The 24,992-nt window shown below is 47.4% G+C and overlaps 1 protein-coding gene across 26 annotated transcripts in view; it reads left to right on the top strand.

Annotated features, from left to right (window-relative positions):
• Positions 1-5,420: 5,420 nt before the first annotated feature.
• Positions 5,421-24,992, top strand: part of LOC118710716 (core histone macro-H2A.1) — a 66,381-nt gene continuing 46,809 nt past the window's right edge. For 13 of the 26 annotated variants that reach the window (XR_006740710.1, XR_006740711.1, XM_045576732.1 and 10 more), the window contains exons 1-2: positions 5,445-5,593; positions 13,869-14,073. Coding sequence is in view for 24 of the 26 variants with exons in the window: in XM_045576732.1 (XP_045432688.1) it covers positions 13,902-14,073 (172 nt within the window). In the remaining 2 variants the exon portion in view is untranslated. Of the gene's footprint in view, positions 5,605-13,863; positions 14,074-24,992 lie in introns of all 26 variants that reach the window. The other 13 variants (XM_036423345.2, XM_036423347.2, XM_036423346.2 and 10 more) reach the window with 5 other exon arrangements.

A 24,992-nucleotide genomic window follows, 5' to 3' on the forward strand; every position in this document is an offset into this window, starting at 1 on the left:
AGTAGTTGAGGCCCACAGGCCCCATGAAAGGATCTTACCGACCCCACAGCCAAAGTACGTCTGCTCTGTAGGTAGTCTAAATCCTTTAAACCACATTTTCAGTTCAGCTCTAACTTTAGGGGGGGGGGATATTTCAATCTGGAGGTGCCTATAGGCCTGAAAATTGTAATACAGACCCTCCTTCCTCCTACATAAACCCTAGGATTGGTTCCTTTGTTATTCCTCATCAATGTTAAGTATTCACCTGCTCTTCTCCAGAGGAGGGCATTAAGTTAACAAAAGAGAGAGGGGTTGGGGGTTGTTGCAAAGGAGGCAGTGTCAGGTGTCAGATGTTTCAGCCAATTGCACATCAAAGAGAAAGAACTTATCTCTGAAGTAATCGAGTCTGAAAGAAAGGCTGCACCTGCTGAGGTGACCCAAGCGTCTGTCCATGGAAAAGAGCGCATCTGCTGGTTTGTGAGGCAGGATGATAGAGAAAGGTTTACCGGGGGCTTTCTTCCCTGGAATCCCCGACTCGCTCACACAGACTCACTCCTCTTGGCTTGATGTGTGTTGATCAAAGCTTGGGAACTAACTGGAGACCCATTCCCTGCCCTTCTACAAACAAGGTCACGCTAAAGCAAGAGACACAGTGACACCTCACTGTTTGGCTCTCAGATGATCACTCAGGGGCAAAAAGGTGCTGGAGAGATGCAGGAATACTGGGGTCTGCCCTGCCCACTGGCCTCATCTTGCCCTGACTTCTCAGGCAGGGGTGGAGAGATGGGCAGAGGGGGGAGGCAGGAGGGGTTTTGTTAAAGCTTTTAAACTTTGACCCAGAAGTTCTACTTCTAAGAACTTACCCTAAACAGTCAGATGTCCACAAATGTATAACTAAGAATATTCATCAGGTCTTTATATTAAAAATATATCACTGAACTTCTCAAACTGTGTGGCATTAGAATTGAAAATAGCCTGAAGGAAAAACGACAACAAGGAGCTGGTTAAATAAATGATGGTACCACCCCAGGATGTTTGGAACAGTGGTGCCCAAAGTGGGGCCTGAGGACCCTCTGAGGTCACTGAAACCCTCTCCGGGATCCACACGTTCCAAAATGTTCACAGTAATGCTAAGACATTACTTAGCTTTTTCATGGTCTTTATCTTTGCACCATTGGCGTAAAAACAAAAGTGGAAAAAGCTGCTGGTGAATTGGCACAGATCAGCACTGGCACCAAAGTGTACTAATAAGCATTTAACCTCTATTGCCAAGCACTTGCAGGGGTTAAAACAAAACAAAACAAAACAAAAAACCAAACCGTTTCCCTCAAGAATGTCTTTGATAAAGCAGTAGAATTAATTTTAATCTTGGACACATTTTTAAATACTCTATGTGACCTCATGGGAAGTATGCTGCTATGTAACAAGTAGGATGGCTGCCCTGAGAAAAGGCATTTGTTGTGATTGCATTGTGGGCTAAAGGTCCTACTTTTGTCACCCAACATCATTTTTACTTGAAATGGCAAGGCTATGTTAACACTTTTGTATGCCCTAGACACTTTCACCTTTGTGAGTCTTTCCTCTATAACATGATTAAAAATTACATTTTATGCTGAAACCAGTTTGGCTCAGTGGATAGAGCATCAGCCTGCGGACTGAAGGGTTCCTGGGTTTGATTCCGGTCAGGGGCATGTACATTGGTTGTGGGCACATCCCAGTGGGGGGTGTGCAGGAGGTGGCTGATTGATGATTCTCTCTCACGATGTTTCTATCTCTCTATTCCTCTCTCTTCCTCTCTGTAAAAAGTCAATAAAATAAAATTAAAAAAAATTTAAAAATTACATTTATGACTGCATTGGTATAAAGACAAATATATTAATTTAATTAAATTATTTTATTTGATCTAAAAATGTTGCCAGATAGGGAACCTTGCCGTGAGCAGGTCTGCCTCGGGCCAACTGGTAGTTTATGTGTGTTGCTGACTTAGTGTAGAAAATATTTCACATGTGACCATGTGGGAATGTCTATTAAAGCTGGGGACAGTGAGACAAGGAAGGGCTTAGCGTAGAAAAAGCAACAGGAGAGTGTAGGCTGGGCTGCCTTAGCTCACTGGAAAGTCAGAGAAAAGGGGACCTTGGAGACAGGTTCAGGGGGCTGGTCTGGGATGAGCTGTATTGCCCATTGCTCCCCTAGTTCCAATCTCCTGGGGTCCCTTAGAGTTCAGGGGATGCGTGCCTGTGGGGGAAGAAAAGGTGGGGGGGGGGGCATGGGTATGCTTCCCCAGAGGGAAGAATAGGCACCAACTAGGTCCTTTGTCTTGAGGGTTTTTCTCTCGTGCAGGTGGAAATCTCAAGGGAGATCTCAGGGGCATGTTTCAACAGAATATTCATCAGTTTTCTAGGTATGCTCTTTCAGGTTCGTGGTCGCTGCTTATTGGTCAATGTTAGGGCAGGGGTTAACTAGCCATTGCAGCAGGTCCTGGTGTCATCCATCTGGTTTTGCAGCTTTTCTGGGCCTGGAGCTGAAATGTAGGCCTACATATCACTTTAGGGAGGTGACCTTCTGTATCTGCTGTAAATTGCTTGGCCTGTTTGTTCAGCTATCTGTCTCAATTTCTCTACTTGCCAAGGAATGTTCCTAGCTTCTTACTGCCCTGCCTTAGTACCAATGGAGGTTTTTGTTTGTTGTGTTGTTGTTTTTTAATGGAGGACGGGGCCCATGAAGGCAAATATTCCGAAGGCCCAAGGGTGGTGAGAGGTGGGAGTTGTGGATGGGAGGGTGGAGCCTTCTGGAGAAGTAGAGACAGGGTCTCTGCATTGGACAGCTCCAGGGGACAATATCACTAGTGAGTTCTATGAGAATGGCACACTGAGGATGGGCATGAAGGGGTGGGCAGAGCATCAAGATCAGCTCTTGGAGGAGTGTGGACTCTAACCCAAGGACAGCGATACATGACTGAGTGGGGGGTAGGGAGGGGATGGATGCTGGGTGTAGAGGAAGCCAGGCCCCTGGAAAGGCTCTCTTCAGTTCTGAACCATGAATGAGAGTTGAGAACTCAGATGAACTGGGTTTGAATCCTAGCACCAGCCTCGCCTCTCTGTGATGTCAGGTATATTTCTCGGTTTTCCGAGTCTGTAGTGTCTTCATCTGTAAGATGAGGATAGAAATGTATCAGAAATAGCCTGCCTGCTGAGGCTGTTGAGAGGGTGAAATGATGGGATGTGTGTGACCTGCACATGGTGAGTTTACAATAAGACGGAGAGCAAAAGGCAGCCTTTTGAACATTACCTACTTCTAAGTCACCACCAGAAACCAATGCTGGGGTGGAGGTGAGCAGTTCCTTCGTGGCCCCCTGGGGTTGCAGTTTGACACTTATTGGACAATCATCCTTTGTGCCTGGCCTTGGCCATTACTGAGGACTTGGGGAAGAAGCCTCAGGTGTGTCCACCACCAAGGCACCAGAGGCTGCAGGCATCTTCTCCTCTCTAGGCAGGCCTGGGGTGAAAACACACCTAGAATGTTGCTCTCCCTGGGAAGGAGCCTGTCATGGGCCTGGCGCCCAGTAGGTGGTCAGCAAGTGTCAGTTGAACAAATAAAGGAAGTCTAGCATCCCCCTGACTTGCTGTGGCCCACAGAAACCTCACCTGGTGGCTGGCCCCTGCGGAACTGAGGGGCCTGCTCCAGGACCAGGGAAGGACAGAGTAATAAGGCAGGTGGTCTTTGCACCTTCCTCTGACATCCTTCTGCAACTTCCCCGGGGGTTGGGGGTCCTCACACATCCTTAATGCTTTATTTTTGGACACAAAGAATCATCATTTTCCCAGTCTCATCTGCTATAACTCTCCCCTTCACTCATTCCATTCCAACAACCTCACACTCACTATTCCTTTTTTAAAAACCAAAATATTACTGACACAGTACTAAGTTTAAGGTGTACATTGTGTTGACTTGACACATTTATGTATTGCGATATGTTATCCTTTTCCCTTTAGTTAACATTGTTATCATCACATAATTAACATTTACTTTTTTGTGGTGAGAACACACTGTTCCTTTGCCTCAGGACCTTTGCACTTGCTGTTGTTCCTCATGCTTGGAACACTCCTCCCCCAGATAGCAGCATGGCTTGCTCCATTAATTCCCTCAGGTCCTTGCTTAAATGTCACCTGGTCAGGGAGGTCTTCTCTAACATTTGAAACCCCATCTCACATCACATTCCAAATCCTTCATCCCTGCCTTATTTTCCCCCACAGCATTTATATCATCCACCACATCATCGCTTTTGCTGATTGTGTTTCTTCCCCTCCTAGGTTGAAACCTCCAGGAGGGCAGGGAAATTTGCCTGTTCTGTTCACTGCTTTATCTTAATCACCTAGATTGGTGCATGGCCCAAAGGATGACTTCCATACTTGACTGAATCAATGGATGCATGAGTGACATGGGTTGGACACTGCTTTGCAGAGTCCAGTGCAAAACACCCTGGTGATGGGAAGAGGTTAGCACCGCTGCTCTGAAAGTCAGCCTGAGGGCGGGAGGGATTTGATGAGAGGGATGGTACCTTAAACAGCACATCAGCCCTGCTGGGTGTGTATTGTTATTTAAATTTGGTCTACAACCAGGTGCTTGGGCAGGTGGAATAGGGGTAGGGCCCTATTTACCCAGGAAAGGGCACTACCTACCGCCTTCGAGAGAGGAACCTAATTTGGAGAGTCTCGGGTGGGCTCCTCCGCTTTCTGCCTGTCTACAGTTTTTAAAACACGCGTGTGGTGATAAAAAACCACTGTTTACACTGGTGAATCCCAACTGGGTTTGTTCAATGGAAGAAGTAGCTAACGGCTTTCGTGTGCAAAGCCGGCCCAAACTTCTGATGGTCACGATGAAGCAGGATAGTTGGTCAAGGGACCAAAACTCCGGGGCTCTCATCTAAAGACAGCGGCGGGGACGAGGGGGTGGGGGAGGCTTTGGGGCGCGCGGAAGGCTGGCACTGGCTGGGAAAGGAAAAGTGGCAACAGCAATCGGGCCTCCTTCTGCGGGTTAATGGGAAGGATTCCAGAGAGGAGGCGGCGAAAGCCCCAGGCTGAGGGCCGGGAACACAGTGGGCGCTCCGTCATTGCCGCTGGAGACACTCAGCCTGGGACGCGCGCTGGAGAAGCGCTCCTGCCGGGGCGTCTCTGCTCCGGGGACCTGCGTCCGGCATCCGGCGTGGGTGCGCGGTGCCTGAGGGCGGAGGGCCGGGCGCCAGGCCCTCGGTGCAGCCGGGGACAGACCGACAGACAGACCGGCCGACGTCCGGCGGCAGAGCGCGGAGAGCCGCGGCGCGCGGCGGCGAGGCGGGGGTCACGGCCGGGGCGGCGCGGGAGGGGGGGCGGCCGGACGCGCGCGGACCGGATGGGATGTGACGAGCGGCGCGCTGTGCATTGTGGGAGTCCTGGGGCCGCCGCGACTGGTTCCAGTTCACTCGGCAGCGGAGCCGGGCGGAGGGGGCGAGCGCGGGGCGTGCGGGCGGGAAGCGAGGGGGCGGGCGGGCCGGCGAGGAGCGCGGAGAGAAAAGGCGCGAGTGGCCCCGAGGGCACCGACCGGACACCTTGCTGCCGCCGCCGCCGCCGCGCCGCCTGTAAGTGCCGCGCGGAGCCCTCGCCGCGCGCCCCGCTCCCGGCTGCCCGGTCCGGCCGCGGGTGCCCGGGAGCGGCCCGGCCCGGCGCGCTCCGGGGGGCGCGGGTCCGGCTCCAGCCTCCGGGGCTCGGCGCGGCCCACGCCGGGGGCTCGCGCGCACGGCGCCTTCCCGGGCCGCGCGGGATTCCCTTCGGTTTTGTTCAGAAAGCAAACCCGGAAGCCAGCTCCTCACCGCCGCGTCCTCCTGCCCGCGCGCGGCGCTTTTGTGCGGAGCAGACAGCGGGGCCCCTTTCCTAGCGACCCTGCTGCCTCGGGCCGGCGGGCCGGCGGCTCGGCCTGAGGCCGGGGGAGGCCCTGCGGCGCCGGCTGGCCGGCCTGGGCCTGGGCGCCTGGCAGCGGGTGTGCACGGAGTTGGACTCGGCGGGGCCCCGCCGGCTCGCGAGTTGCGGCCCCGGCACAATAAGTCGGGACCGAGAACTGGGTAGCCGCGGGGTAGGCGCTGGCTCTACCTGCTGGGAGGGCGGGTGAGGTGGGGGCGGGTGGAGGACCCTCGCGGGGCTGGAGCCGGGCTGGGCAGGGAGAGGGCTGTCTGGAGACTGGCCTGAGAAGGGGCCACGAACCCCCTCCTCCCCCTCGCTGTTCTGATTGGGCTCCGGGCCTTTTGTTTGCTCTGGGTTGGGAGTTTTCAAGGTAACTCCTCCAGAAGGCTGCAGGCTCCCCTGGTGGAGAAGGCCAGGAGGGAAGAGACTCGTTGGGGGTGGGGTGGGGTGGGGTGGAGTTCCAGGCGAGTTCTAAGGATGCTTCTGCTGGGTCACCTGACAACAGGTGTGCGGATGGTGCGCCCCACCTCCACTCCAGCAGGGGCCACAGATCACTCCAGGATCTTGTGAATAGACTGCTTGGAAGGTTCTTTTAGAGAGAAGATGTTAGGGAAAAGATTCCTGAGTTTGAAAGCGAAAGCCTTCCGCTGAGGCAGACTTTGAATTCGCTAATTACAAAGACCGTGATGTCCCTGTAAGATTTTAATGACTCAATAAACAGCCTATAAGAAGAGACAATTAGAGGGGCGCCCCTGCTAGCTTCTCTTTTTCTTCCACCTTTGTGGTTTGAGGTTTTACCGTTAAAGGGGGGAGCAGGGCAGGGCTTTGTTCCAGGGCTCTCTGCTCCAGGGCCTCGGGGGAATTTTGAACAGCTTTAGGTTTGTGTGGGAGGCTCCAGTTCTGTTAGGTAGAATCCACCTACTATGGGCCACCTTTAGAGTGCTCTCTGCGGCCAGAGGAGTCATTAACTTCTGCAACTGGAATGAATACCCCCGTACACAACTAACCAAAGTTGGGCAGTGGCATCTCAATCTTGCACAAGAGGCTATTTGATAAATTACATATTTGTAAATCTGTTTTTTTTTTCTTTAAACAAGTACCGCCAAGACTTTAAAATTTTTCCCCAAAAACGTTTTAGTAGACGGAAATCTCTCCATTTTGTTTTAACCTGTCTTCATTGTATGGTGATAAAGGTATTAAAAAGGACAGAAGGTTCATCAGTTTATGTTGTTCATTATTTCCAAAAACAGACCCAGAGAAAGAGAAGCAGCGATCAGACTCTCAAACCTCAGAGGGAAAGTAGGGGAAGGTGGGGGTAAGAGGAAGAGATCAACCAAAGGACTTGTGTGCATGCATATGGGCCTAGCCAGTGGCCATGGACAACAGGGTTGTGGGGGCATATGTAGGGAGGGGGTTGGGATGGGAATGGGGGGATAAGGACAATTATGTGAGACCATAATTAATAAAATAAATAAATAAATAAAAAGGACATGAAATAAAAAAAAAAGACAGAAGGAGTTAAGTGAAGGTAGTTTGAGGCATATCCCTTCAATATGAGGAAGGGATAGTTTGTTAAACTTTGCGAGTTGTCTAGAACAGCCGTCACCAACCAGTGGGCTCACTTTATGATGTAGTGTTTTATAAATGGAGAAAGATGTTCTTTCTGATTGGCTAGAGTACCAGAACAGGTCTCTGTTCTGAACCAATCAGAGCATAGCTTGTGAACCCCAGTTCTGTGAATGATGCTTGTGTAGTATATCCACAGGCCTCTGGGGATATGACAGCAGCAACATTGTTAACCATTTGATGTGATAGGAGTAAACAAAAGAGAATGCTGTCAATAGGATTAATGTCCTATACTTCAGAATTGAGTATCTCAGGTTAGCCTTTGTGAATGGAGTTGATGGGAAGGTGATAAATGCATGTGGACACATGGGCATTTGTCCAGCTGCAGGGAAAGGATGGCGCAATCTTCCCTCAGCCACAGTGACTTGAGCACTGATAGCTCAGATTCCTTTATCCTCAGGTACTGAAGATAGGGATGTCTAACTAACAGCTCCCGAGCAGTTATAATATTCATTCAGGATCAATATGCATGAATTCGTTGCTTAGATAATAAAATACTTCATGACTGATCATTTCAGTGGTTTTGTGAGTGCCCTATCTAAGATTTTTTCCCCTGCTGCATCTTTAACAGAGGTCAGTCTCTTATAGATATGAGGAAGATAAATAGTATCCTCTACTCTGTGTTAATGAGCTGGTCCAGGGGCAAGAAGGGAGGTCATTGGAGCCATGGAATTGTCAGGGAGTGGAAGGCTTCTGCATGGCTCCCACCTCAGGCATCAGGACAATTGTGTTCCTTTCTTGGGGAATCCCCAAAGTAGTTCCACAAGATCCCCGGATTTCCAGAGCCTGGGATCCCACAGGGATTAGCCAGATAAGTGTACATGACTGGTCCTAGAGAAGGTCCCCAGTCGGTGTCCCACTTCCAGATCTCTGAGTCAGGTGACCTTTGGAAATGCTACTCTCATCTTTGTTAGGAGACTCCTCCACAGTAAATGCCAACAAATCAACAAACATCCAGCCAGCATTTGAGAGCCTTCCAGGTAGCAGGCAGAGAGATAGTCGTGAGCAGAGCTGACAAAAGGTAAGGAAATAGGCAGCGATGATTCAGGGTAATAAGTGTTGAGGGTGAGGTAGTAGTTGGTTTTAGAATGTTTATATAAATTGGATCTAGAGGGGCAATTAGGGTGGAAGGAAGGCCTGAGACTGTATTTGCAGAGTACTTTATATATGATTGAGAAAGCAATTGAACATTTTAAAGAATGGTGGCAGGCCTAGGGGCATTATCCGGGCTTTTTATCTGGGTTCAGGGGCTACAGCAGGGATGTCCACTGAGAAAACTGGGAGCAACCCAGCCTGGTGGAGCCCTGGTTGCTAGCAATAGGGAAGGACGTAAGCAGGGCCTTGTGTGCAAGGCTGGAGCTGGGTATGGGCTGCCCAAAACTAGACTCTGATTGGGGGACAAGGCAGGAATGTAGAAGAGAAAGATCCTTGATAGGTCTGCATTAGCAGAGAAGGTTTGGGAACCACGGAGTAGGAGAGTCCCAGGCAGAAGGCGGAGAGAGCGTTCCAGGCTGAGCATGTACCAAACAGTAGGTGGGAATGGAGGTGGTTTGCCATGGAGTGAGAAGCCTGTTAGGGGGCCCTGTTGGGGAGAAGTGTGAGTGGAGTGGTATGGTAGGTAGGATGGCCCTTTGCCCTCCTCAGTAGTAGAAGGCTTGGGTTTTTCATGTCCATCTTACTCATGGGTCCTCACAGCCAGGCTTCTAATTAGTCTGTGCTATGAGAACAGATCATGTTTGCCAGAGACTTGCATCTCCCTCAAGCCTGGCTCATCCCTCTGTATAGCCCCTCTCCAACAGTGTATTTCTTGAGTAAACTTTGGGTTTCTGCAAACAAGCTTCCTTTCTGTCGTGATTGATTTATAGTTAGAGGAGCTGCAGAGATAAATACCACAGAGACCCCTGCAGGATCAACCGCAGAGTCTTCATTTCCTGACCTGATAACAGTAAAAAAGGTGGCCAAGCTAATGTATATGAACATAACGTGATATATGGATGCTAAGGTTGCCTGAATATCTTTTCTTACCTTCTGAGCATGTGCAGCCCTTTGCAGGGGTAAGGGCTTCTAGTTCACTGAATGAGGTGTCCTGGACGATGAGTCCAGGAAGGAAGGACACAGCTAAGGTTGCCTGAATATCTTTTCTTACCTTCTGAGCATGTGCAGCCCTTTGCAGGGGTAAGGGCTTCTAGTTCACTGAATGAGGTGTCCTGGACGATGAGTCCAGGAAGGAAGAACACAGCTTTGTCTGTTGATAAGAGAGTGTTGGTGTTTCTCCTGTGAGCACCGTCTGTCCCCTGAAGAGAAGCTGAGTGCATCAGAAGTTACTTTTTCTATGATGAGAACTATCCATTTCTCAGAAGAGGCTGGGTGCAGGTCATGGGTCAAACAGGGCCCAGCAGGCTTTGGTTGGTCATCCAGACTTGGATTCAGGGTCAGCTTTCAAGTTGGTTTGTCATGTGACAGGCTGTTGCCTGTTTTCTTCTGAGTAAATAGGTAGAGGACATTTCTCAACTTCTCTTGGCCATGTGATCAAGTACTATGTGACGGATCATGGTTAGAAGTAGTATGCCTCATGTCCAGGTCTGGGCCCTGAAAACCTCCATGTGTTTTCCTCCATGGCCTTTTTCCTTCCATGGTAACCATGGGAATTATGATGGATTAGTGGGAGTGTGGATCCATGAATCATCCTGTGGAGAAGCATTGGCCAATCATGGAAACCCACTTGGGACTTTTCATGAGTAAAAAATAAGCTATAGGGGGGCTTATTATGGCAGCTAGTGCTGCCCTCATCAGTACAAATATCCATTGCCAGTTCTTCAAGGTGGTGGTCTTTTTGCATCTTATGCACATTGTTGTCATTTTTATTAACTTTACTGAGCACTCAGTGGGTGTCAGGCCTTTACCTTGTATTTAATTTTCTTATATTCTTACTAGAGGCCCGAGCATGAAATTCATCCACAGTTATGTTCCCTAGGGCTGGCTTGCAATTTGGGCCATCTTCCCTGGCTACCCGAAGCTGGTCCCATCCTCTGCCACTCCCCACCCCCCGGTTCTCTGTTCACTATCTGGCATTTGATCCTGCTGGTCAGTGTGCCTCATAGTGACTGGTTGAGCGGTCATTCTGGTGGTTCTGCCGTTAGGGTCAATTTGCATATTACCCTTTTATTATATAGGATATGCATGCTCTTATTCAACTCTTTGAGGTCTATTCTATCATCATTTCTACTTGACTGATGAGGAAATAGACTCGGGGGCTATATCATGTGCCCGAGGACACAGGCTGTGAAGAGCAGAGCCATGACTTGAACCAGATCAGTCTGATTTTGGAATTTGAGTTACTCACCTCAGTGCTCATCAGCCACTATCCCCACATTGGATCCTGGCCATCCCATATTTCCTTCCCCTCTAAAGAGCAGGATGGGCCTGCACATTCATGGGTTTATCTGGAGACTGCAAGTTATAAGTTGATATTCCCAAATACAGCTGGATGTCATGAGGCTGCATGGCTTAGAATTATCATAGCTGTGGCTGCAGCTTGGGGATCTATAGTTAGAATTGCAAAAAGAGCATGGGGAGGGATGAGCAATAGAATCTTGCAGGATAGCCTCCCTTGGGGAAGGAATAAAGACTTAGATCTGCTTTATCAGAGAGAACTGGACTCAAATGAGACCTGAAGATCTTCATTGAGCAGAGTGGCACTTGAGGTTCCATGAATTTTTAGATCTTTCCTGGGACCCAGAGAACCAGAGATGAATTAACTACAGTGCCTGGCATCAAGTAGCTTGCAATTAGGTAACGTTGGGGAGGGAGGCACACAGATCTGTGCCAGGATATGTACTATGGGAACATGAAGCAGATAGCAGTTCCAGTCCATGGCCAGGTCCAAGAAGAGGGTTCATGTGGGCACAGTTTGGTTGGCAGGAGAACAGGCAGCAGTAACAGCATGTATAAAGACATTCTGGGCACAGCATCACAGGTCAGGAAGTCAGGGGCAGCCTGGGGCATCTGAATCCAGGCAGGGTGGCAGGAAGCAGTGCTGCGGAAGCAGTTGAAGGATGCTGTTTGTGGCTGGCTTAGGCAATGAAGAACTAGCAAAGTGGGCAAGAATCCTCTAGTGTTTATGGGACCAGACTGGTGCTGGGGAAGTAGGTAAGTAATAGAGCTGAATCAAGGTGGGGATGGGGTAAAGAGGCTTAGAAAGTTCCAGAGGTGGGCTCAGCAGAGTTTGGCTAATGATTGGGTGCTGGGAAGTGAGCAAAGAAGTGGGGCCAGGCTGACTCTCTCTTGGTAGCTTGATGCATGATGTTGCCGGTGATGGAGCTGAGAAACTCTTGAGAAGAGTTGAAGGCACCTATGGCACTTCCAAGTGAGCCCTTGCCACAGGCAATCAGAACAGAGCTCTGGGACTCAACAGCCAGATATGCACTGGGCTGGAGGCATGGAGGCCTGTGAGTTACCAGCATGTGGATGATGCAATGACTCTTTAAAAATCCTCACCCGAGGATATTCTTTCCATTGACTTTTTTTTCTTTTTATTTATAGAGAAAAGTGAAGGGAAGAGGGGGAGAGAGAGAAACATTGATGTGCAAGAGACATATTGATTGGTTGCCTCCTACCAGGGCCTGGGATCAAGCCCACAACCATAATACATGCCCCTTGACTGAAATTGAACTTTAAACCCTTTGGTCTGAGGGCCAACGCTCTAACAACTGAGCCAAACTGCCCAGCGTGATGTAACCACTCTTGGCTAGATTCAGAGGGAAGCACCAATAAGAACGGGCTGAGTTGCATTAATCATCACTGACTACAGGCCTCTCCTGAAGCCTAACCTCAGTTTACCAGTAAGTGGGAGACCTGCCCATTTGGTTCAATGGTCAGAGCATACTAGTAAATGTCCTCTAGGAAAAGCTTGCCTGGTGCCCCTAAATAGGCAAAGGCCTCATCACAGCCTCTCCTAGCACCCTGCGCTGGCCTTTCACCACTACCACTTAAATGACTGTAGGGTTTTTGTCTCTATCCCCCACCTGCTCTGCGAGAACAGGGACCACACTGTGTTGTGCACTGCTATCTCCATTCCCTAGCATAGGTCCTGAAGAGAATGCATGGTGACCTGAATGCTTTTAGCAAGCATTTCAGACTTTACTGTGTGGTGCTACTCTAGGAGCACAGTCATGGGCAGATTCAAGAACTTGCAGTCTGATGGGAGAGATGGGGGTATGTGCCCATCATGCATGAAGCACATGGGAGCCTAGAGGGTGGAGCATCTGAATTCGAGTCCTTGGGGAAGGGTTGGCAGAGGGCAGGAAGCAAGTATGAAGGATGGAGGAGATCCTAGCCAAAGCACAACTACTGCAGAGGAAGGCATTTGGGGGGACTACACACAACCACAAGAAGCACAAAATAAAGCTGGATGGGTGTGCCAGGCCTAGATTTTAGGGCATTGCTTGGCAGGCCAAGGGTCCCGATTTTTATCTTGCAAATTTGGCAGCCAGTGAACACTTTAAGACCAGGGTTATGATATATTCAGACTTGTGTGTTTAATGATAACCCTGTCCATGGAAGGAGGTGGATTACAGGAAAGGGGGCCAGTGGCGGGAGATCTTTTCCGGAGACATTTGTGATCATTCAGTTAAGATAGTGATGACCTGGATCTTGTCATAGTTGGGTGGAGAGGAGAGGACCCCCACAGAGGTGTTGAAGAGGGGACATCCTCTGGACTGAGAGTCATTTTGGATGGGAATGGGAGGAGCGGGGAAGGAAAAACGCTTTTCTAAGGGCAGGCCTGTTCAGCAGACTGGAAGTGTCCAAGGGCCTCTCATTCCAATGTGGCCACCCACTGAGCTCCCGTGAGCTGCCCTGCCTCTCACAGATGAAGGATTGTAAGGTACAGATGCTGCTTTCATCAAAGAGCATAGGTCACTGGCTTTAAAGCTTCATTCTAGGACCACTGACATTGTTTTTGTTTTCTTTTATGAAGACTTCAGCAAATTTATTAGTTCTGGCCTCCAGGATATGAGAATGCAATTATTAAACAAGTGTGTAAAACACATCCAAGAATTCCCGTTTTCTTTTATATCATGCGGTATAAAAGCAAGACACTTAAGAACGGTCATTTTAAATGGAAGGGGCTGATAAAATTGATGTCATGGTATAAAATGTAAAAAGCTAAGCCATTCTCTCTTCAGGAGCTGCAGCACCTCAGTATAGAGTATCAACAGGGCTTGGAGGGCTGCTGCTGGCAGGACCTATTTCTCCCAGGGGCCAGAGTATAAGGGGAAAGGGAAATGGCGCTGTCCCAATGATCCTGATGGTGTCCCCTTGCTTCCCCAGTGTGCTTACTGATCCAGCTCCAGGACCACCGCCATGTCAAGCCGAGGCGGGAAGAAGAAGTCCACCAAAACCTCCAGGTCCGCCAAGGCAGGAGTCATCTTCCCTGTGGGGCGGATGCTGCGGTACATCAAGAAAGGCCACCCCAAGTACAGGATTGGAGTGGGGGCGCCCGTGTACATGGCCGCTGTCCTGGAGTACCTGACAGGCGAGTACCCAAATCAACTGTGACACCACTGGCAGTTCTGACAGCTTTTTTGTTCGTTTCTTTTATTTTAAAACTTTTCAAACCTACAATAAAGTTCTAAGAATAGTATTCTGAACATTGGAGACTCTTAGAGGAGACATGCCCGGTAGCATGAACTAGGCATGATTCTTCCTTCTCACTATAGAGATAAACAGAGGTCCAGAATTTATGTGGCACGTGCTGGCAGCCATGCAGAGACCACAGAAGTCACTGGATATGAATCAGAGGACATTTTCTAGTTTTGGCTTGGCAGTTACATGCTGTAGGACCTAGAGTGAGCCAGTTAACCTCCTGGACCTGTTTCCTTACAACTCAAATGGATACAAGAGTTCTGCTCCACCAGCTCCAGACTGCCGTGAGAGCCCAAGGGGCTTTGACCATTGGGAAAGCCGATGTGATGTGCAAAACAGCCAGCCTGTTTGTTCTGGTTTCCAAATGCCATGGTACCCCTATCACTGGGGTTTTCATAGACACTGTCATTAGGCCAAGTACAACATCAGATTCATTTCTTCCATCAAGCTTCCTCTTTTTAGTTTTCAGAGCGTGGGATGGGGGATACCACAGCTACATCATCTCTGAGACAACTAGTGTCTGTACAGCAAACCTATACATTTTCCTTGTCTGTGCCTGGCTGGCTCTAAAACTGAGGTTATGAGGTCACAGTTAGCGGGTCCGTTCTCATGGCGTCCAGAGACCTTGATCCTGTTTGCACCCACATCCATCACACCTGTCCCCAGCTACCATAGGTGTTTGGTAGTGGTAACATAGGGGAGTGGGAACAGCCAGGGCAACCTGTTACTAGAGCTGGAAAAGTAGTTTACAGCAAATCCTTACTCTCATATTAGTCAAGTTAACCCCTTGTACATATTTACTAGGTGTACCAGTTAATAGTGCAGACTTTGTAATCAAAACACGATAATTTCAAGAGAAACATCAAAAGTGCTTTATTCAAAGTATTGTCCATCACTAGCTACACATTTCCCCTATATTTCAGGTAATTAATGCATATCGTCTCAATAGAACTTTTCTTGTTTTGAGGCAAACCATTCTGAGACCCAATTTTCCACTTCTTCGTACATTTTGAAGTGCTGCTCAGAAAGGGCATATGCCATCGAGCGGAATAAGTGGTCATCTGAAGGAGCGAGGTCTGGTGAATACGGCCAGTGGGTTTATACTTCCCAGGCAAGATCTTTTAACATGTCTTTAACTGGTTTTGAAATGTGTGATGGCGCATTATCATGAAGCAAAGTTACTTTGCTGTGTCTTCCGGCCCATTCTGGTCGTTTTACAATCAAAGCATGGTTCAAATTGACCTGGACATTCTTTGTCTTTCACATTGAAATCATCACTCTTAAAGCGTTTAAACCAGTGTTCACAAGTATCTTGAGATGGAGCAATGTTCACCATAAGCTTTCCGAAGTATATATGATAACTTTCAGCAGCACTTTCAAGTAATGAATTAAAACTTACCGTAAATGCTCTTTTTTTTTTTTAGCACGAAATTAGACATTTTTAAGCGTAAAAATATCTATGATGTTAATACCTTCAGAAAATTTGACATAATGAAGTTTTGAAGCTTGTTGTCCATACAACAAAATAGTGTACATATCAAATTGCATATATATCAACATATGTGTAGCTCCATCTACTGAAAAAAAAAATCTGCATTGTTAACTGGTACACCTAGTAAGTTTTAACAAGACCTTCCATAAAGCTATAGTTAGCTGAATCTGAACCATTTTTTTTGTCTGCACACAGTGGTGAGTCACTGGCATGACCATTGTCTAATAGCCAGTCCCCAAATGGTGCCGGGCCTTCATGACTGGCACCTCAAGAGACATCCTGAGCTAGCAGTTCTGTGTCTGGTCACTGCTGTGGTCGCTTATGTCCTGTGTCCTGATGATAGGATAGGAGCTGAGTTCTGGGGCCACGTCCAGTAAAAACACGGCTTCATTCTGCTTCTTAGAACAGTGCTGCACACCCATACTCACTGTTCTCAGAAGGTGACCTACCCTGAGCCCCTTAGGCTAGAGCATGTGGATATTTGGAAATCCTGGGCATCTGCCCACTCAGAACTTCGGTTTTGGTCCTTAAGAAAAAGGAAAGGTGACCAAGATCTCTAATCTCTATTCTGCTATTTGCTTTTGCTTTATTGAAGACCCTTTCCCATTCATTCCCATATTTATTGAGTACTTAATGTGTTCCAGGCACCATGCTAGACTCTGTATGAGAGCTTAGGAATGTTGGGGGCAGAAATGGTCTCTGCTTTTTCAAGTTCACAGTTTATTTGGGAGAAAGAACCAACCAACCCAGATGTTTACGGACTTTGATAAGTGCAGTGAAGGGCAACCAGCCTTGTGAGAGATGGGAGAGGGGCTCTGCCATCTGCTCATCTGTGCTGGATACACCTCCTGGGTGCCAGCCAGCCTCTTGTGAGAGCTTGGGGAAGATATCAAAAGAGGGGGAAGCCAGGGTACCAACCCCTAAGTAGCTCAGGACCTAATCAAGATCGTGGCCAGATACAAGGCATGTGAGGGAAGTACCATCATTTAGCAGGTCCTCACTAAGAGTTGTGATGTGTCTGGCACTGGAGTATAAGCCCAAACAAGACCTATCCCCACCCCAAAGAGGTGTCTGTCCAGGGATAAGACCAGGTAAGAGAAACTTGGTGATGCAGGACCACCTATTCCATGAAAAGGTGTCAAGAAACATTTCCTGGAGGATATGTATTAATCAGTTAACCAGATTGGCCTGCTTGTCTAGTTTTCACCTAAGGGGTGCTATGGAGGGATTGTTTTCTTGTCTGCAAGGCCCAGACCCTTACAGGTGGCAGACAATTGCAGGTATGGTGATGGGGGTATGCAACACAAGGCTCTTGGAATGTCTGGGCCAATGTCTCCTCCCTTCAGAAGGCCCCCATGGAGAAATGAGTGGGGGGTCTGGATGCTTAGGGGCTTCTAATAGGATTGCTGAACTAAGGGCCCGCCTAGGCCTAGGCAGCTCTCGAGCAGGTGGCCAGCCCTGGGGAACACTTGGGGTGCCATGATGTTCAGTGGAAATCAGGTGGAGGCAGTGGAGCTCAGCAGTTAGGAGTGTGGACCTTGGTGTATGAGCTGCCATTTCTTAATTGTGGCTTCACGCAAATCACATCTCTGAGCTGTGGTTTTATTGTCTGTCAACTGAGGATAACAACAACTCATAGGGTTGTCATGAGGCTGAAATGAGTGGATGCACGTGAGTAGCTTTGCCTTGCCGGCACAGTGTCCATGCCCACATGCTATTATTATACATTAGGGTTAAATTAAAGAGAATCAGGAAGTCCCTAGTCATCTTGCTCTGGCTGCTGAGGTGACTAGGGGTTGCCACTTCCCTTAGGGATGGTGATGGGAGGGCTAGCTTCTAGCTCTGAAACTTGAAGCTGGTGTCTTTCTCCTCTTGGGTCCAGAACCCAGTCATCTACTGAACTTAAAAGGAAAAGTCAACATTTGGAACGAGGTTGAATCTGATGACCACACAGCTCCTTCCCCAAATCTCTGTGTGCCTGGCTCTGCAGCACTGCTGGACTCTGCCCAGAGCTTTTCCTGAGGAATGTGAGGTTGTCTGCTGTCTTTTCAGGCCTAGGACTATGTGGGCTTCATGCCATCTCTACCTTCTAGCCTAAGGGGTTATAATAGCCCCCCACCTTTTGGGGTTGCTGTGCAGATTAATATTGCATCACATAAATTTAGCCAGCAACCATAGTAAACCCTCAATAAATGATAGCTAAAAATAATGTTACGGGGAAACAGGCAGTTTCTTTGAGGAATCATCTTTGCCTTCATAGTTCTGTGGCCTTTTTTCTTAACTGATGTTTAAAAGCAACTTGGTTTAGTTCAGTCCTCTGAGTCTCTCCCTATGCCTAGCACAACCCTGTACATGCTGGAAGATATAGGAGGTGTGAACTAAGAAACATGACATGGCTTTTGCCCCAGTGAAATTTCCATTGATGATGGGGGACATACATTCCCATAGAACAGCAAGGAATAGGCAGATCTGAGCGATAAGGTAAGTGTACTTGAGTCTCAGAGTGGGGAAGTGGGGGAGTGGAGGGGTAAATGAGAATTGTGTGGAAGAGGAAAGAGCAAGCACATTTGTGATCCAATGCTCTCAAGTCACAAGTCCAAGACATTCTGAGTCAATATTGCTCAGATTATATTCAACAAAACCATGGTGTTTGGTGAAATTGAAGAGGTAGTACACCAAAAAATAGGGCTCTATGGCTGACGTGAGGAGATAGTGAGACTCTCATTTCCTCTTTTGAGATGGATATATGAATGACTTTTGATAAGTTCCTCAGTAAAGGTACTTGTTTTAGTTTGGGATTCACCAAGAAACAGCTTTTCTTACTGTAGGACTTTTCAGAGCTTTTAACAGACTGGTATCATCCTGAATCTTCAAGGAAAGGAAATATGATATGTTTTGGTTCCCAAACTAATATCACAAAAGTCTTTCAAGAGATACCTTTAAACGCCATGCACACAGTACAGTGTAGGGGACACTGTTGTGGGTTAAGCTCATGAGGAATGGCACTATGAGCAATGCTAATGAAGAAATAAAATCGAGAGCAACTATAAAGAATGAATTTTGGTCTGGCTTCGGTGGCAGAGGTACAAAGCTTGACTCATGGATAAGGAACCTCAATCTTCCTCCTCCATCCACATCTCTAGACACAGAATTCACTTCAATATTTGCTAGGGGAGGTAGAGACTTGGGAAGCTGTGCATTTTTTCTGTTAGGCTGAGTCACTCAGGCACTGACTCAGGAAGGCCTATCACCCTCCAGGCCTGTGCTGGACACTGAGATACATGACAAGAGTCCCTGCCCAAGGAACTTACCTTGGGCGGATGTGCCTTTGGAGCCATTTTACTCCACTTCTGAGAGAACAGGCCTGGTTGCCATTCATCGGGTCCAAAAAGATATCTTTTTCTTTTTGGGGGTCCAGAAACCCTGTTACATAGCCTGATCACACACCTTATTCTACAACTTACCTCCTAGGACTTAAGCCTGCTTGAAAAAATCAAATCTTTCAGAGGATTTATCAACCTTAGAAAGATGCCCTGGCTACCAGCTCTCAAGGCCGATGTCTGATATTTTGTAATAAACATAAGCCCTCCCATGGTGACACTGCAAGAGGTCTGCTGATTTGGATACCTAAGCTCTGCTCTGTTTGAAAACCTATTGTCACAGTAGTTAGTGCATTTCTACCTCTCACAAGCTAAGGCTGTGGCTAGAGTTTTTTCTTCTGTCTTCTTTTGGATCTAATCCACAAATGATGATGACATTGGGATTTGCATATTCTTAACCCCCTACTCCTTTTCCATTTTCCCAAGCTCTTCCCCTCCCATCCCCCTTATTTCGAACCTTGGTCTTCTCTCTCCTGTCCCTTGTCTGTGACCAGAACCTCCTCAGTCTTCCAGGAGGCCCTTGACATCCTGTCACAGCAGGCAGTCTTGTCTGAAGCTGCTTGTGTGTATTTCACTAACTGGTGAAATTCACAGGGCCAGCTCCTGACCTGAGGAACAAGCTGGGTCCCCTCCATGACCTTTACAGATTGAATGAGGCTCAGGCTGACTGCATCCTGCAATAGAACCCCAAGGAAAAGGGTGGTTATTAAAAATACACCTTGCTGCCTGGTTTTGGCTAATAAAAGATCATCCTCATCCCAAGTTTCAGTTGTTTGATTTCTGATCTGTAACTCAGGTCGTATGTTGCATATGCGCTGGGCCACACCACTCCATCCTGTCCCCATCTGTAAGTGCAGCAGAGCCTGCAGTTGGCTCTGTCACTTACCCGGCCTCTTAACCAGTTTCCTATCCAGGACACTCAAGTGTGTCCTGTACTCACAGCTAAATTTAGGGCAGGAAGAGGAGAACAGTCAGGCTGCTTCCTTGATGCTCGAGGCCCTCTGAATCCCTTCATCTCTTGCTAGTTTCTATGACCACCTAACACTTCAGACTCTTGCTAGCACCTTCAGGAGCATTCATGCTCCCCTGAGGCTCATAGCACCCCCATAGTTCTCATTGTTCTGGAAAGTCCTTCACCAGCTTCATTTTCTTTTAAAAATAAAAACCACAGGAAATTAAAAACCACTAAGGATTTTAACAAACCCGAGGGTTGCAACTAGAAAAGAGTTGGAAACACTGAAGTTAAAGCTCCAGTATGCTGGGTACTGAGTATGTGCACACTGTATTTAAATGCATATTCCGTTTTGTGGTTATATGAGTAATTTGTCTTTGAAAATTTAAGAAGCTAAAACTCACTATAATTCTGCTGCCCAGAGATATAACAGCTGGCACCGAATGTCTTTTGTATGTATGTGTACACTCGTGAAAGAGAGTTAGATTTTAATATAATTATTTGTTTTATTAATATCTGCTATTGTTGATATTCATTGTTAGCCAATCACAGAAAATCATCACTGTCAAAGCAAAACATGGCATAATTAAGGAGGTGCTATCCACATATGTTACATTGTCTACCCTTCTTTAGTCTCCTAGGAGGAATAGATGACTCCATGGTAATGACTTCAAGAAGTGCTTGAAAAAGCAGTGGTTTAGCATTTTGTATGCCTTGACATTTCCCTGATGGTGTGGTGTCAGATGGCTAACCAGTTAGCAGACTCAAATGGATCAGACCTCAGGGTTTGAGGCTGGAGTGTAGAAACCACCAAAGAGTGGACTTCCCTAGTACCTCACTACCCTACCTGAGATGTGGAGGTGGCATCACAGCTTGAGGGACACTTCTCCCAGGAGCACATGGATCTGCTGTAAAGCTAAAAAAGTTTTTATCTAGTCCTTCTGAAAAATCCATGATATTGTCCGGACAGCATATATATGTGACCTGAGCCCACTTCATAAAACAACGACCCCTTCTCTCCCTCCTCTCCCAGGGCCAGGGTTGCACTGTATCACTGGGATCAGAGAAAAGGAAGGCCTCAGTGCTTTCTTTGCAAATGTTTTCTCCTAATCTGTGACTTGTCATCTTATTCTCTTAATAGTGTCTTTCATAGAGCAGAAGTTTTTAATTTTAATGAAGTCAAATTAATCTTTCATTTATTGAGCCTTTAATATTGTATCTAAAAAATTGTTACCAAACTGAAGGTCATGCAGATATTCTCTGTTATCTTCTAGAAGTTTTACAGTTTTGCGTTTTACATTTATATGTATGATTCATTTTAAATTAATTTTTGCAAAGGGTATAAGGTCTGTGTTTAGATCCACTTTTTTTGCACGTGTATGTCCAGTTGCTCCAGCACCATATGTTGAAAACCTTTCTTCTTTCTTGAAGATAAACTGTGTTGTCCAGGAATCCTCAGTGGTCAAGGAGTCTCTCTGTTGCTTCACAATTTCCCTTTGAAGGATAAGATGCAACTTTCTGCCATTGGGTCTGCACATATATAAACAAGTTCCATATTAAGGTTCTGTTTTTGCTTGCTCCAATAGAAAAGTACACAGCACTATAAAGTCTATTTCTGAGTTTAGGAAAGGAAAAAGATGTGACCAAAACTAAGTATGCCTCCTTTATCTCTGACCTTCCATCTGGGATCACTTTACTTCCGACTGAAGTACATCATTTAGAATTTCATTTAGTGAGGTCTTTTGGTGATAAACTTTTTATCTCTTTGACCTTCTTTCTGAATAATTACTCTTTTTTGTAATCAATTTTAGTTGATATTCAGTGTTATGTTAGTTTTAGGTATAGACCCCAGTGATTAGACATTATATAATTTGCTAAGTTTGATCATCATAATAAATCTCACACCCATAAGATAACATACATAGTTACTAAAATATTATTGAATATTTACTGTTTTCTCTGTGCTGTATATGTTATATATCCTTCTAAAGATAATCTTTTCCCCCTTTTCATTTCCAAATAAATCTAGAAAATTTAATCTCAAAAAATAATAAATCAGGATAATGGGTATATGTGATATGCAGAGACTGACATTTGTACGTATTTGAGCCAAAACCTTACTTTAGAGAATCTGAGGATCATTGATCTCCGTTTCCTCTGTCACCTTGAGACTGAGGTCAAGTTTGCCTGGATCTTAGGCCATCGTGGGGCTGCTTTTGCCTGCGATGACACTGCCTGCCATGGTCCTGAGTGTTCTAATATGTGAAACCAGGCCAGTGCCTCGGAGGATCTTCCTGCACTTCCCTCCATCACTGCCTGAATGCTGTGATGTCTGGTTCACTTGTTTAGAGATTTTTCTGAATGACCTATTTGTGAAAGTTAGCAAGCTCTGACCAAGTGCAAGGTGCCAAATTGATGTTGGGAGTTGAAAGAATCATTGTTGTTTTCAACAGATCTGTATTCAGTGTCTGTGGTGGGCCAGACATATCAGAGGCCATATGAGTGACGCCAGGGCTGGGGCTGCACTTTCTCCACCCCTCCCTCACCACTCTGTACTCAGCTCCTGCATGAGGACTGACCTTTCACAGCTGCTCAGTGAATAGTCTTTTATTGAAGAACTAGTGATCCGGTGCACGAAATTCATGCACATTAAAAAGGGATTAATTAGAGGAAATAATTTAATATTGCTATTTGTCCTTTCTCTATAATAGAAGTGTCAGAGATGAAAGAAAATTAGTAAAATGTACATGAAAATATTCCTCCTGTTACAGTCTGGGCTCACCACGGAACCCAGAGTCAAGTCCCTGCCCACCCACATGCACCTCAAAATCGCATGAGACCCAGACCCGGCTGGCCTCCCCACATTGGGCTAGATCCAGACCCGGCCAGTCCCACCCTTGTCAAGCTCTGCCGGGCAGGGGGCATGGCCTCAGGTCCCCTGACCTGGTGCCAGGGTGGGGGGTGTGGTCTGAGGTTCCCCAGACTGGGGCGGGGGGCGTGCCTTGAGGTCCTCCGTCAAGCCCCACCAAGTGGGGCACACGGTCTGAGATACCCTGTTAAGCCTTGCTGGGTGGGGGTATGGCCTGAGGTCTCCCATTAAGCCCCGCCAGGTGGAGGGTGGGGTAGGGCACAGCCTCAGGTCCCCCGGCCTAGCACCAGGATGGGAACCCCACCTGTTAAGCCCTGCCGGGTGAGGGTGCACAATTCAAGCCCTGAAGTCCCCTGGCAAGCCCCACCAGGTGGGGGGCACAGCCTGAGGTACCCCAGCCTGGCGCTAGGGCAGGGGGAGTAGCCTGAGGTCCCCTAGCCCAGCACTAGGATGGGAAACGCACCTTGAGGTCCCCTGTCAAGCCCCAGGGGGGCAGGGGACAGCATAGCCTCAGATCCCTGCTGATTGCTTGTTAAGGCTCCTTATGGGAACTTGGCCTCAGCTGTGGGTGCAGCCACATTTGTAATAGAGTGATGGTCAATTTGCATATTCCCTCTTTATTATCTTTTATTGAAGAATAAAATCAGAGGAGGATGCATTTCAGGAGGAGGAGTGTTGCTAATGTTAGGAAATTGATGAGAGTGAGGGCTGAATCAGACTCTGGATTTTTTAATGAAGTGTAATTAGGATTAATATCAGGGCAGAGTGGGCCAGACCTGCCTGAGGAGAGGCAAGTGGAAGGGCAGCATTTGTGGCAAACAGGATGGTGTTGGAAGTGCCACAAGAGCCACTGAGCATGTCTCAGCTATACTTTGGGAAGCAGAGGCCAGGATCCGCCCACCTGATTAAAATAACCATACCCTGAAGTCCCTCTGTGATGGCCATCGCGAATGGCTTTAAAAGATCTAGCTTACTGAGAGAAGAAGGAAATGGGTAAGAATTCTACAAATATAATACCTTCTCTCCCAATATTTTCCTGGATAAAATAACAGCAACTAATAAAACATTTATAGTTCTCTAGCTTTCTTTCCCTGCCCGAAAGGGCTCCTGTGTCTGTCTAATCAACCCATAATAAAATATGAAAAAGCCACAAACCCAAAGGGCATTAATGACAGCGAGGCTCCCTCCACCTCCCTGTCTCTACCCACAGCCTCTTCTGGTTCTGGTGGCCAAGAAGATGACAAAAACTCTCCTCAGATTTGCCAAGCTGCTCAGCTAGCCTATAGCTCAAACTCTAGCTCCCACCTTTCCCCCTTCCTCCTTTTCTTCCTTCATTTCCCACCCACCTTCCTCATTTTTAAGCAAGTGCCTTCCCTTTAGTGGACAGAAATCGTGTGTTTCCTGGCACTTCAGAGGCTGGCAATGACACCTGACACTGAGGGGTCCTTCCTGGGATTGACAGCACTCCCATTTGTCTAGATGGAGACATTTGTCAAATGGCCTCTATATAAGACATTTGTAAATGTCCACTTTCTAGAAGGAAGCTCATTCCCTGCCAGAGCTCACATTTCTTGCTTGGAGGAACCATTAGGAAATCCAGGGCCTCTGGAAAAGGCTAATCCATCGGCCTCCCTGGCCATCGATAATCCTGATAGATAATCCCTGTGCTAACTGTAGTAGCCTTTGGTTAACATTTATCTGCTGCCTTTGTAAAGCTGGATATTGACTGCTGAAAGGCAGTATCTGCTGTTCATTCAGAAAATGAGGGTACTTAGCTTGAGCAGCATTGTGGGGGTTTTTTTTTGCTTCCCACCTCCACCCCAGGTTCTGACAGTCTCTATTCCAGATTCAGGTTGTAACTTATAATTGTGGCAGTACTTTGAGAGCTAGGCCAGTGGTCGGCAAACTCATTAGTCAACAGAGCCAAATATCAACAGTACAATGATTGAAATTTCTTTTGAGAGTCAAATTTTTTAAACTTAAACTTCTCCTAATGCCACTTCTTCAAAATAGAATCGCCCAGGCCATGGTATTTTGTGGAAGAGCCACACTCAAGGGGCCAAAGAGCCACATGTGGCTCAAGAGCCGCATTTTGCCAACCACGGGGCTAGGCAAA

This window comes from Pipistrellus kuhlii, unplaced genomic scaffold (genome assembly GCF_014108245.1).
Source record: "Pipistrellus kuhlii isolate mPipKuh1 unplaced genomic scaffold, mPipKuh1.p scaffold_m20_p_8, whole genome shotgun sequence".
NCBI classification, from domain to species: Eukaryota; Metazoa; Chordata; class Mammalia; order Chiroptera; family Vespertilionidae; genus Pipistrellus; species Pipistrellus kuhlii.